Below are 14,351 nucleotides of genomic sequence, written 5' to 3' on the forward strand. Positions count from 1 at the left end.
AGCAACTGAAAAAATGTATATATGAATTTGAAAAACTAACAAACTAAAAGAATAACAAACTGAATTAAGTTACAATGATATGCTGTAAACTAACTGAATCACAGTTGGCAGTCAATCTATTTAACAACATTGATATCAAAATTAACACTCCACCTAATCTTAAAAACATGATTTCTTCAACCTCAACTCTTCTACAGTGCAAGGTTGCAATAATTTTTGCAACAAGGCTGCAATACTTTGACTCATTGATAATCAATTAATTGTAATGAAAATCAATGATTTTAAAAACAAAATATTTCAATAAAGTGTTCATGTTCTTCTTCTAATAGATTGCCTTTCAAATTTAAAGAAGACAATAATTTGACAACTTGCACAAGCTGGCCTCTATGTGTATTTGTATGTATATGTTTAACTTTAAAATATGATCTTAAAACATTTCTTTCCACTTCAAATGAAACTTGTACTTTTAAGAAGAAACATAAAGAGAAAAGAAAAACGGCTGATTCTACCTAAGTATACGCTTGAAATTGAAGGTAACTGAAAACTATTATCAGAACAATTAATCTTTCTCCACTGCTCTTTCTGAAAACTATCATGGAAAATTTGTTGAAATACGAAACCCCCAACCCCCCCTTCTCTCAATGATGCGAAACATTAGAAGGCCAAGACAGATATTAAAGGCCAACACAATAGCACGGCAGCATAGATTCACAATAAAGACCAAACTTGCAAGGCCGCCACCATTTGCCCAATCCAACAAATAAAAAAGCCAAAAACCCAAAAACAGGTAACCAAAAATCTGGTGACAGATTTCTTGGCTCGTCAATATTAGGGAGGCAACATGAGGAGATATTTTACAATTGATGTGCTGCCGAGTAAAATAAGAAGCCTTATTCGTATGTCTTACTTGTTACCATGGTTTTTCTCTGCCATAAGCAAGGGCTATCAATACAATTGGGATTCTGATTTAAAAAAAAAAAAACCAAACAGAGTAGCCAGCCACGTCATCCATGGTCTAACCATTTCCGTGCAAAGAAACTAGAAAACATACATAAAGCATTCTTATCCAGTATCAGTATAAGATTAGGCAGGTTTCATCGGATCAAATATGCAAGTCCATGCAAAGAAAATAGAAAACATACATAAAGCGTTCTTATTCAATATCAATAAGATTTGGCAGGTTTTATTAGATTAAATATGTAAATCTTTAAATCAAATTGCTTCCAGCATGAGTGATCTTAATACAATCCCAAGCATATTAACACGTTGTCAATGTTTCTAAATCCTTCAGATAGTATTTCTCCTCTATACAACAGAGTTGGGTTTGGGAACATGGGTTTTGGGTCATGGATTTAAATTTATGTAGATTTAAATACAATTCTACATAAATGTATTCTGTATTGTTCAAATCCACACAGCTTCAAATCCAAGTTCCAACTAGAGGGTAAACATTAATCAGCAGCTATTGGAAATACTGATCCAACTTTGTTTCCAAAACGATAGCATTTGATGTTAACAGGATATGGACCCAGCTGAACATGATTATCCTCTCCACCCATAAAGAAACAGAGAGTATACAGAGCAAGTTCAAATTCCGGGCTCACACCAATCAAAGTGCTCGAGACAGATTTGAGAATACCATTCCATTCAAACTGAATTGTGAGCAATTGGGTTTCGGAGTCTGGCTGCAAGTTGTCATAGAAACAAAAGCAAAAAAGAAATATCAAAACACTGAGGTTGCAAGTTCATGTGCAGGAGAAATCCATCGTCAAGCTTAACAAGAGATGCAAGAGAAATTTTATCTAGATCTTTGTGCGGAAAGGGAAAAAAAAAATAATGTGATGAGCTTCAATTTTGGATTTGATGTTATCTGCAATAAAAATCAAAACAGACGGCTGCTTAGACACTTTTTTTGGGGGTACATGCCCACCCGGGGTGGGGTGGGGTGGGGTGGGGTGGGGGGGGGGGGGGGGGTTGGTTGGTGTTGGAGGCAGAAGCTCCAAGACTTGAACTACACACTTTTCAAGGAAAAGAAAAAAGGACACTGCATAGTCTACTGCTAGTATCCACTAGATTCAACAACTGAAATATACATTTTGCAGATCAAGTTTAGATAGAGAACAGCTCTGGATCTATGAATGAGATAACAATACAAGTGGATACAAAACTTGATAAATGTAAGTTGCACCTAGAATTTCTAGCCGAAAAAAGGACTAAATTGGATTGTCCTACCTACGTAACATAATCTATATGATAGATGAGTTTATGGCTCAAGGAGTAATATATGTAGGGCCTGGGACAGCTTTGGATAAAAAAAAATGATTCTTTAGTGTACATTAGTGATAAAAATGACATGCAACAATTAGAGAGTGAGTTTGATCTAAAATCCATGTAAGGAGCTTTAACCACAAAATGATCTACTAATGACAATTGTTGCAGGACAACATAGAAGTAATAATATCATCAACTAAGATGCAACTTTCTGAAACAAAAACATTCAAGTGAATTTCACAGCTGCGGAAACCCTGTAAGCATTATGCTTTTAATCCTGAAAGTGTAACCTAGTACACGCACAACACTGAATCCCAAGCCAACAACTATATTATCTGCTTCCTTGAACCTCACACGCAGTTCAGAAGCTAGCTCCGAATTTGGCATGTAATCAATTCAAACCTCTTCTGCAATCTTAAGATACATGTGCCAGAATGATTAATGAAGACGACCAGTTTTTGTGGTCACAAAATAAAATAGCAAAAAACGAAGTCACATGGAGAAGAGCACATGACAATTACAGATTATGCTACAGTGACTTCAAAAGGCATAAATATATTTAACAGATCATATGCCCTGGTTAGTGATCATTATTTAGAAAATTGAGTTAAAATTAATATTAAAAAATTTTATGTTCTTTCTTTAGATATATATAAAAGTAATCACTTACAATCTGACCATGTCTTCGCGGAAAAATATAACCTTGATAGTCGACCCTCCCTTTTGCTTCTTCTAAGTAAAACTGCAGAAGGAGTAAAGAGGCATAGACACACTTTCAGCCCTCATTTGTGTAAACTCAATAATTTTGACAACCCACTTCCTCCAACCCCAACCACCCAACCCCACAAAAAATCATATAAAAAGGTACAAAAAAAAAACATATGCGTGATTATCACAAATCCTGCTCCAGATCAACCTCAAATGAAAACCGAATAAGCAGACCTTGGGTCAAGTTAAAACAGAAATTATTAACTCCTTTAGATGATTTAAGTGACATGTTTTTTGACAAAGAATAGCTTCTCATAGACTTCCTGTTTGAAAGCACATACCTTGGGGAGTTGAAGCCTTTTGCATCAAATAGAAGGTGGATTGGTCCATAGAACCATTTGATTTGTGACAAGTCATGACTGACCTACTGGAAAAATTGACTCTTGCAAAATTTATTTAAAATTGCAATTGGTTGGAGTTCTTAAAAAATATCAGTCTCACTCTCGCATGGAAAATTACTATAAATAAGAGTAAGAACAAGAAAAAGAAATAGAGGTAACAAAATACATGCCTGAAGCCAATTATGGAAGCCAGAAACTTCTTGTTCCTCACAGTGCTTGATCTCTCCAACGAAAACATGCTCAAAAGCAGATGAGCAACTAGATGTATGACCTCGGCCATAAAGATCAAACCAGAGAGCAGTCATCATTCTTTTAAAATCTTGATAATTCTCAGATACAATTCCCTTGTATGACAGATATCTGTGAAGGTACTTGATTGGCGCAGTTCTGCTGATTTCTTCCATGAATGCAACCTCCTCCTGTTTCTCTTGAGATGTGACAACTTCTTTATAACCTTCATGTGGGTTGTAGTTATCCAGAAGGGCACAGAAACGAGAAAAAGTAGGCTTTCTGAATACATCCTCATTTAGCCAGTAAAATAGGCTTCCTTCTGCCATGTCTTCCTTTTGATAGACCTTCTTCCCTTCACCACAATCAATCTGGTAATCCTTTCCAGGAATCAATCGGTAAAAATCAAGTTCCCAAAGCTTTTTGCAGGCTTGTGACAGGTCAGATAATTCCTCTTCAGAAGGTTCTACAATAGCACCATGTTCAACCTCATCAGAGTATTCTTGCTCACTGAGAGGCTGTTTGTATCTGCCCCAGTGATCCATATGCACCTATCAAGGTGTCAATGTCATTGACAAAGTGTTGCACAAAACTAGGACAAAGACGATAATACAAATTTATTAAATTTCATTAGAATCAGTCTAACAAAACTTTTAGAAATATTTGAAGTCAGAATTTACCAGGATCAGTTGATAGTCCAAGGTATAAGATACATTTACGATTTACCATGCAGGGTGGAAAATGCAGTGAATACACCGAGTTTCTATTCTAGGCAGCTCAATTTAGTAGCAGCACAAACATTAAGCACCCATCATATATATGAAATATGTGACAAAGCAATTATTTTGCAGACACAAACCAATCTCTGTAGGATTTATATTAAATGTGTAAAGAATGCACCTGCTCCCCTCACACAAATGTGCAAAAGACAAACATAGGGGGACAGTAATCCTGAACATTTAAGCATTAGGGACATTAGTAATTTCATTTATCATGACATTTTTTTTCTTTTTTGGTTGGGGATAGAGATGTAGAAAGAAATCTAAATCTTTTGCAACAGGAGCAACTTAAGAAACTGTGGTCATTGCTGGTTACAAGTTCTAGAATTTCATCATTCCCTCCCATCCCCATCCCCAACCCCCTTTCTCAAAGAAAAAAAGGAAAAAGAAAAACCAGGGTGAGACAGGGGTAGGAGGGCAGCCATAAGGCCTTAGTTCTCCTATTCCCTTCCAAAACAACAATCAAAGAATATACATTGTTGGCTCACAACCTAACAGCTTAAGCTGTTAGGTGAAGTGATAATCTAACATGGTACTAGAGCTGATTATCAGGAGGTCCTCGGTTCGAGTTTTGTTTCCTGCATTTATTGTGTGATGTTTAAAAAATAATTGTATTCCTTGTAATGGGTAATATCTGTAGTGTGTTTACCTCTCCACATGCTGCCGGGTCGCACATGCAGGAGAGTGTTAACATTGTTGGCCCACAACCTTACAGCTTAAGCTTTTAGGTAAAGTGATAATCTAACAGAATATCTACACCATTGTACAATTTTCACTCTTAATCTAACCTAAGAAATTAGCATGCCATCCTGAGAAAACTAAACCAGTTATCCAGTCAAAAACCACACTTATGAGCTATGACTATCAAGAATTTCAAGAACAAATACAAGCTCTTCTCAATCATCACAATATCATAATTTTTTCTTACATCTAACCTCTCTCTCTCTCTCTCTCTGACATCATCTGCATGACTTGAAAATAAAAAAGGATTTCTAAGCCATGAAGCATGCCTATGCAATTGTAAGAGAACCAATGCTGTTTGACCACAAAAGGATCCGGCATCTACAGTCAATTATAGTTCATTTTTCAAAATGTAATGAATTAAACAAGAATAAACCTTTGATGGACGCCTTGGAGGCTTTTTGCTTACAGTTTCCCAACCATCATTATTCTCCTCTTCATCCTGTACCAACATCACCAACAATAGCTAAAATTTTTATGAATGATTCTCATCATATTAGAAACTAGAATAAATCAGCATTAAGGGCACAAACCTTCTTACTACATTGGTTTCCGCTATAACCATGTTTCACAACCACCTCATTCTCTTCATACACCTCTTGCACAGCCTGCAGTTGAGGCATTGGTTAAACTTAAGCCACTGATATGAATCTCTGATAAGCTAAATAGATATGCGGACAATAACCCATAAAAGGGCTGTTTGTACAAGCATGATTGATATGAATATTAGATGCAATATTGTGGAGGATAAGTTATATTTCATTTTATTATATGGGCAAAATCCTTAAGTAACCACCGATCTAAACTATATCCACCTATTATATATCAATATTATTAGCATTATAAAAGCTTTTTCTCAAGAAAAGTATACCACTATTTTAATGGAAGGAAGAAAACTCAAAGCATACAAGTTTGTGAAGAGCTATATCATCACTTTGAGCTGGGAGCCAGCAAAAAATGTTCCAAGGAAAATTACATTAAAGTTTGTGCAAATATCGACAGCTCTCAAATATATTCATAATCAAATTTGGACTTTCATTTTCTTCACAAACGCACCATTAAGTTCATTGATTCTGCTAAATTTCAAAATGTACTGGCAATACTAAGGTTCAAGCCCTACATCCGTAAGAGAAGTGGTCTAAAAAAAGAAATCCGGATGGCAATCAATACAACAATGCCATCTAAAAGTATTAACCTTTCAAATCTCACACGAAGAAAATCAAAACTGAGAATGAAGCTCAGCAAAAGGCAAGAAGACAAAAAGAAAACTTCCCATTACTCGGTGATTCTTAACGCAAGCTATTCTACATTAATCAAATCGATATACTCGACAATTAGAGATAAGCTGATCGCTCAAAGTCGAAAAAATATAATTATGAAAAAAAAAAAAAACCTTTTGGGGACGCCTCGAAGGTCTAGAACCACCAGCATCCCAATCCTCATGGAGCTCTTGTCGTTGTTCCTGCCCACCAACATTTGCATTTCGCTCAATAACAATACAAAGAAAATCACAAAAACAAAACCAGTCTAATCCAACCTCTGTATTCCACCGATGGCGATTACGCTCATACTCATGCCTAATGTCACCAGTTTCTTCATCGTTGTCCTGCTCCCCGGAAACCACCTGCGCATTGTATCATCGTTCAGGGCCGTCGACAAGATCACAATATATATATCAAACTAAAGAATTGCCTGAGAATTGTGCAAACCTGCGCCCAAGTGGATCTGGAGCGTTCGTCTCGCGACGACGGCCCAGACTCACCGTCTTTTTCTTCGCCGTGGCCTAGCGTCGCATCGATCAAACCCTTGATCAGACCGTCCATTCACCTGTCTTCCAATTCTAAAGAGAGAGAGGGAGAGAGAGGAAACGGCGTAAATAATAATGGAGTGAAGTAGTAAATGAGAGTCAACGTACGGCGGAAGGGTGAGTAATGGCGGGTAGTAGCCGTTTTGTGAATGGGTGGAGAGCGGGCGGTGGAGTCCTGCATCATGTTGCCGACACGCTTAGCACGCGACGCGTGTCCGCACAATGGAACTTGGGGCTCTAATGGAATAAGAAAGGGCACAAACACTCGCCCGATTTTCCTTGTGCCGCGTTTATGTTCCGATTCAGAATATTCATTTTTGTAATTAAGAATGTAGAAAAATAAATAGAAATGAGGCTTGCATAGTTCAATTATGTCTATTCTAAGAGAGGATGTGATAAAAAAATTTATTATTTTAAGAGAAATTATAAGGTGATTTGAAACCGATTTTATATAAAATATTTCTCTTCTTTTTAACTTTTTTCTTTTCTCATCCTTTCTATATGTTTACTCTCTTCACGGTTTTTTTTTTTTTTTGTATATCTCAAAAATGAGAGAGAGAGAGAGAGAGAGAGAAAATTTTTATAGGGCAATACATGGTGGTGGAAGATGAAAGGGTAGAAGATGAATGAATGGAAGATGAAGGGGTGACAACCATTATATTTTTCATAATACTTCCTCTTGGATGTCACCAATATATTAACTCCTTCTGTTAAGATTTTTAAGATGTCTCATTCTGATGAAATGAACTAATTTCTTAAATATTGTAGTAGGCAAAATTTTGGTGAACAAATTTGTTAGATTATCATTTGATCGAATCTACTGAACATTTATATCACGATTCTTCTGGAGTTCATGTGTATAGAAGAATTTTGGAGAGATATGCTTCATTCTGTTACCCTTTATGTATCTTCCTCTTAATTGAGCTATACATGTAGCGTTGTCTTCATATAAAATTGTTAAAATATCATTAATTGATCGAAGATCACAATTTTCTTGGATATGAGAAATCATTTATCTGAGTTATATGCATATAGGTATGCTGTTACTACGTCCATAAGACGCATGCTTAGTCGTTCAACGACTTCTAACCCAATTAAGAATTTGAAAGTGATTCCATCCATTACAACATAATATGTCTTCTCATAATCAATTTCGGGATTCTCTGAGAAACCTTGTGCCACAAGTATTGCTTTATATCAATTAATTTTATTATTTTCATTTCACTTGCACACAAATACTCATTTGTATCCAACAGATTGGACATCTTTTGGTGTTTGGACTACAGATCCAAAAACTTCTCTTTTAATAGAGAATTTAATTCTGACATGGTAGCCTCTTTCTATTTTGGTCAATCACTTCTGTATCGACATTCATTAACAGATTTAAATTCAGGATTCTCATTACTTCTAGTAATGTTAGTAGCTACTGCATATGCAAATATGTTATTGACAAGAATTTTATTTTTATTTCACATTTCTCCTATATAATGAATTGAGATCTCATTATTATTTTTAGGTACATATACTTTTTCAAGGGATTTTTCTTCAGGAGTTTTCTCTTTAGGAGGTTTCAAAATAGGAATTTCATTTTCAAGAGAAATAGGTTTGTGAATGTCGAATGAATTATTCACCTTTGTAACCTCTTCTAGAGTGTTTACATTTTTTAATTTTCTCCTTTTAGGAGTTTTATCTTTTGCACCAACATGCCTTCCTCGCTTAACTTGCGACCTAAGTTTATTATTCGACTATTGTCCTTCAGGGACATCAATACGTGTTGGAATATTTGCAGCAGGTATATGAGATTTTGGTATGACCTTAGTATCTGCTAAAAAATCTGGTAACTGATTTGCAATCCCTTGTAAATATATTAATCTTATGAACTTTAAGTTCACTCTGATTTGTACGAGAATCTAATTGTGATAAACTGATAGCATTCAATGTGATTTCATGTTGTGCTTCAGACACTGATTTTGCTCCCCCTAATGTAGGGAATATTGCTTCATCAAAATGACAATCTTGAAACCGTGCTTTAAACAAATCACTTGCTAAAGGTTCAAGATATCTAATAATAGAAGGGAAATCAAAACCAACATAGATATCAAACTTACGTTGAGGACCCATTTTAGTTCTTTGAGGAGGGGCAATAGGAACATATACTACACAACCAAAAGTTCTTAAATAAGAAATATTAAGTTGTTGCCTAGAAACTAATTGGATAAGTGAAAGTTTATTGTAAGCAATTGACCTTATACGAGCTAAACATGCAGCATGAAAAATAGCATGTCTCCAAACAGATAGAGACAATTTGGTTCTCACAATCATAGATCTAACAATGAGTTGAAATCTCTTAATAAAAGATTCAACTAAACCATTTTGTGTTTGGGTATGAGCAACGAGATGTTCAATATCTATTCCAAGTGACATGCAATAGTTATTAAAATTTTGAGATGTAGATTCACCAATATTATCCAAATGAAATGATTTAATTGGATAATCGGGAAAATGAGCTCGTAATCTAATCAGTTGAGAAAGAAGTCTAGTAAATGCAATATTACAAAGTAGAAAGTAGAGAAACATGTGACCATCTAGTAGATACATTAATTAAGACCATGAAATATCTAAATGGTCTAGATAATGGATGTATTGGTCTGTATATATCACCATAAATTCTCTATAAGAAACTAGGAAATTCAAGAATTAGTTTTGAAATAGATAGTTTGACAATTAATTTCCCTTAAGAGCAAGCAGTACACATGAAATCACTTGATAAAAGAATCTTCTGGTTCTCTAGTGAATGACCATGTGACTTCTCAATGATTCTTCACATCATTACATATCCAGGATGTCCAAGACGATCAGGTTAAAGTGTAAATAACTTTGGGTCATTGTACTTCTAATGCAAGATATTATATGATTCAACTGCTTTAGTCTTTGTATAATGCAGTCCAGAAGATAAAGTTGGCAATTTTCAAAATTTGTTTCTTCCAATAAACAATAGAAGTAATATAAAGGAATTCTTTACTGCCTTCATTCGTAGTTTCAATGTGATATCCATTGAGTCTTAAATCTTTAAAACTTAACATACTTCTTTTGGATTTGCTGGAATATAAAACTTCATCAATTTGTAATAAAGTACCAATGGGTAACTTTATACTAACTCTTTCAAAGCCTTCAATCAAATTTGTAGAACCATATATTCAAGTAATGAAAATATATCTTATCTCGAAGAATTGTGTGTTGTAGCACTATCAGTTAAACAAACTTCTTCCATAGACATTTTAAAATCGATCAAAGCTTTAGGACAATCCACGGTACAATACATATTTAAAAAAAGAACCCATTATTATAATTGATCATAACAACAATGAATTTAAAACCAAATATAATATTGCTTACTTTAAAATATTACATCATTATTTTTGTTTTGATTTAAAAGGAAATTAGCAACATCAAGATAAACAGAGTTGAATGGTCCAGCATTAAGGTCTATTGGAACAATATTATCAGCAAAATTTGTTTATATTTCTTTACTATGTTCCTTTTCTCTTATAGAGGCTTGGTATAGATCTACCAAGTGTTTGGGTGTACAACAGGTATGCGACCAATGACCTTTTCCTCCGCATCTGTAGCATTTATTTTCATGATGTCTGGGTCATTGATCTTGATCATTATCCTGCTTCTGGGGGCCATCCCTTTTATGGGGTCACCCCTCTTCTGGGGGGATTGTAACCTCACGCTGATACCAATGATAATTTCGACCACGACCACGACCATGCCTTCGGCCTCGTTCACAACCACAAGATGTATTCATATTCACTTCAAGGAATGAGGTTGAAATAGTTGGACAAGTTTGGTGATTTTTCATCAAAAGCCCGTTATTTTTTTAACAACAAAAAGATATAAGTTTATAAAATTTACTAAATTTCCTCTCCCCATATTACTGCTTTAGGAGCACATTAGTGGGATGGAAAGTAGTACAAGTTTTTTTAAGCATGTCTTCATCAGTAATATTTTCACCACATAATTTTAACTTTGAGTTAATCATATGCATAGCTGAGTTATATTCACTGTCTGTTTTAAAATCTTGCAACCTCAAGTGCAACAATTCATATCGAGCATTTGGTAAAATCACAGTCTTTTGGTGGTCAAATCTATCATTTAAATTTTTTTTTCATAAGATAAATGAGTCTTTAATAGTGAGGCATTCAGTTTTAAATTTTTTATTTAAATGATGACGGAGGAAGATCATAGCCTTCGCGCGATCTAAAATAGTGTTTCTTAAGTTTATTGCATTTATATGGAATCAACATCAAGAATTTATGATAAATAATTGTTACCTTTGATATCAAGGGGAACAAATTCAACTATACTTAGGTTTGACATCTGAATAAATTAACAATAATAATACAATTTAAAAAAACAAAATGTAAAAATTGAAATAAAATTGGGATAATAATAAACACAATATTACTTCCACCCTTCTGGGGGAATTTAAATATGTTTCTTCAAGAACAATAGTTTTGTTTTGTTTTTTTGTTTTTATACTCTTCAAGAGTATGATTTCAATTTACAATATTAAAATGGATAATAATTTACCACTTCTTCGAGAGGTTACTACCTCATCTGGAGGATAATCGTCTCACCTCTTCAAGATGTCAATTTTAACATCTTTTCGGGAGGTTAAAAATATACCCTCTTCAGGAGGTAAATATTTATTATCTCTTTTGGAGACTGGATACATAGTCTCTTCAGGAGGTTTATCTTTTCTGGAGATTAAATATATACATGAGAGATTTAAATATATAGCCTCTTCAGGAGGTATATATTACCATCTCTTCTGGAAATTGATACTATTTAAACTTTATATTCTCGTGGAGTAAAAACTTACAAGAAATGAATTAAATAGGATTTAAAAAAATATCTTAGATAGTTAGAGTCTTGTATTAATAACGTGTTATAAAAGATGTAGGAAAATAATAGAGATGAGACATAAGTTTTACGTTGTTCGGCTATGCCTACTCAACGGGTGAATGAGATAAAAAAACTTCATTATCTCGAGAAGAATTACAAGACGATTTGGAACTTACCTTATACAAAATATCTCTTTTCTTTTTATCTCTCCTCTACTCTCATCCTTTCTATATGCATACTCTCTTCAAGTATTTTTTTTTTTTATAAATATATCTCACAAAATGAGAGAGAGAGAGAGAGAGGAACCTTTTATAGGACAATACATGGTGGTGGAAGATGAAAGAGTGACAACTTTGTGGTCTCACACAACACTTCCTTCTCTTTGTGTGTGGGGGTAACAACTAGCAAGCGATGCAACAGTGGCAGCTTCGCTGGCTAGCATGCTACTGGAAAACATGATCGTGTGGGTTGTAGCGGCAGACCATGGCCCAAATCGAAGCATTAGGTGTGTGGGGCTAGATGACCGGTATTCAAGCGTAAGCTTTTCTAGTTGAAAATAGGCGATAATTATAAAGATAATTATTTTTCATAAAAAATAAATATTTTTTTTTGGAATTCCAAAAAGCAGAATATTTGAAGATTCCTAAAAATGTAAAAAGATTCTAGAGAAATCAAGAAAGAAATTTTTTTGAAATACTCAAAAAATTATCCAAAATATTTTAGTTTTTTTTCTTGTTATGTTTTTGCGCATGTATATGCTGAGTCCGCCAAGTTGAAAATGTAGAATAGGACATTTTAGTTAATCAGGTGTCATTAGTATAACAATATGAAAAGCACTCAATACTTTTTTTTTTTTTTTTATTATTACATAAGAATTCCAACCACCAACGAGTCCTTCAGACCCCCTGATGCGGCACCAAACCTACGGATCAATGTCTTCGCCTCCAAATCTTGCTGATCAAGACAAAGTCTGAATGCGGACACAGCCCCTGGTGCACTCATACTTTTTGTTTGCATAACTAATTGACAACAATGTTATGTTGATACGTTTCACCAGAAATCTCCTAGGAGACCTTACACACCTGATACATGTAACAAACTATATATTTATTTACTCATTTAGAGTATGAACAGTTGATATACACTCCTTAACATTATTGAAATAAAACATTGCTGTTATATATATATGTGTGTGTGTGTGTGTTTATTTGGCATAAATTAACTTCCAAAAAAATGCAACTTTCTCCCACTCTGTTGGGGAGATGGAATAGTAATGTTCCCGTTAAAACCCTCGTCTACCGATGCTTGCCCAGGCAGCATGTTTTTTGGTTGCAAAAGCTATGCAGGTCAGGTATGCTATTTTTGCAAATATTCAATTTGCAGTTAGGTAGTGCATGCACGTACTGCGGCCTTATCCTTTTACATTTGAGAAAACTTAGCACTGCAACTTCACAAACACTATTTAAAATGTAGCCATTGCAGGCAAAATTAGAGGATGGGTTTTGTCAAAAGGAGAACTAATTGATCTATTTTGCAAGAATGGTCCTGTGCGATGTAATCCCAGAGAAAAAAGAAAGGAGTGGGGGGGGGGGGGGGGGGGGGGGGGGGGGCGCGTGGGGGTGGTGACGGCACCCACTGGTGTAAAGAAAGTTCTCAACAGCTTTGGTTTTCACAAAGATGACATTTTCCCTATGATTTACAAATGTCGTATACACTTCTTTCATAATAGCATTGTTGTACTTGACAATGTACACAGCCTCGAGGGAACCACCACCTTGAGGGGAAAAAGGGGTGAACAAATAAAGCTGCTTCTTTGATGATTTGAGTGTACACCTTTTCACGCCGCAGTTGCTGTAATATAGACTACAAACATTTCACAAATTCAACACTTTCGCCAATCACAGCTGCAGAAGGTTATATAGGAGCTTCAAAAAGGTATGTGGTGGGAAAGGTCATGTTTATCTTGGTTCTTGAACAGGAAAATTTCAAGAGACCTACCGTAATAGGTCATGCTCATTGAGCTTATGATATTTGCTGTGGAGGTTGCGAATCTTCACGAACCCTCAGAGGTTTCCAGTCTGAATCTTCCTTTGGTTGTCTCAGAGCGACAAATTGAAGAGCATCACTTTGAACTTGGTAAATGTGACAAGCCCAAGGATAAGAATCAGGCGCTGACCAAACCTTTTGCTCTTCAAACATTGTCCCAATTGTTAGCGACTCTGCCACACAATATGCTAAATCAGGTTCAGGCTCTGCAAAACTGGGTACAGCAACACATCCTAGAGAGACAAATCCTTCTGGAGGTCGTGGAAGCCAAATTGATACTGGAGTTTTGTAGTCATCTAAGCAGTTCCTCCATACCTGCATGAAGACTAAAAATAATTATCCATTCTATGACTAAATATGGCAAAATAATACTGTATCGAAAGAATGGACGGGCAGGAAGAGGGCATTATGATTTCCTACAATATGTGTGTGCATATTCATGAGCACAAGGCAGATATC

General features: G+C 35.2%; 2 protein-coding genes across 5 annotated transcripts in view; both read right to left on the reverse strand.

Moving 5' to 3' along the window:
• Positions 1 to 1,156: 1,156 nt before the first annotated feature.
• Positions 1,157 to 7,202, reverse strand: LOC131164991 (uncharacterized). Of its 2 annotated transcripts, none has more exons than XM_058122571.1 (8): positions 6,838 to 7,202; positions 6,666 to 6,752; positions 6,522 to 6,590; positions 5,662 to 5,736; positions 5,505 to 5,570; positions 3,551 to 4,159; positions 2,942 to 3,013; positions 1,157 to 1,685 (listed from the first exon to the last, which is right to left on the reverse strand). In XM_058122571.1, the coding sequence occupies exons 1-8, from the start codon at positions 6,949 to 6,951 to the stop codon at positions 1,452 to 1,454; spliced, it is 1,326 nt and encodes a 441-aa protein (XP_057978554.1). In that variant the 5' UTR covers positions 6,952 to 7,202; the 3' UTR covers positions 1,157 to 1,451. The 2 variants fall into 2 exon arrangements, with proteins under 2 accessions (XP_057978554.1, XP_057978555.1); XM_058122572.1 differs by lacking the exon at positions 1,157 to 1,685 and adding an exon at positions 2,375 to 2,685 and having other exon boundaries at positions 6,838 to 7,081.
• Positions 7,203 to 13,512: 6,310 nt separating this feature from the next.
• LOC131164992 (uncharacterized) overlaps positions 13,513 to 14,351 on the reverse strand; it is a 221,741-nt gene continuing 220,902 nt past the window's right edge. For 2 of the 3 annotated variants that reach the window (XM_058122576.1, XM_058122573.1), the window contains exon 64: positions 13,513 to 14,207. In XM_058122576.1, coding sequence (XP_057978559.1) covers positions 13,869 to 14,207 — 339 coding nt within the window. In that variant the 3' untranslated portion in view covers positions 13,513 to 13,868. The remainder of the gene's footprint in view (positions 14,208 to 14,351) is intronic. The other variant, XM_058122575.1, reaches the window with a different exon arrangement.

This window comes from Malania oleifera, chromosome 9 (genome assembly GCF_029873635.1).
Source record: "Malania oleifera isolate guangnan ecotype guangnan chromosome 9, ASM2987363v1, whole genome shotgun sequence".
Lineage (NCBI taxonomy): Eukaryota > Viridiplantae > Streptophyta > Magnoliopsida > Santalales > Ximeniaceae > Malania > Malania oleifera.

Bases quoted from the DNA above. Each gene is read 5' to 3' on its own strand.
- LOC131164991 (XM_058122571.1), bottom strand. From the start codon at position 6,951: ATGGACGGTCTGATCAAGGGTTTGATCGATGCGACGCTAGGCCACGGC. The intron at 6,591-6,665 runs GTTGGATTAGAC...GTTGGTGGGCAG, and splicing joins GCCATCGGTGGAATACAGAG to GAACAACGACAAGAGCTCCA. The intron at 5,571-5,661 runs GTTTGTGCCCTT...ATGTTGGTACAG, and splicing joins GAAACCAATGTAGTAAGAAG to GATGAAGAGGAGAATAATGA.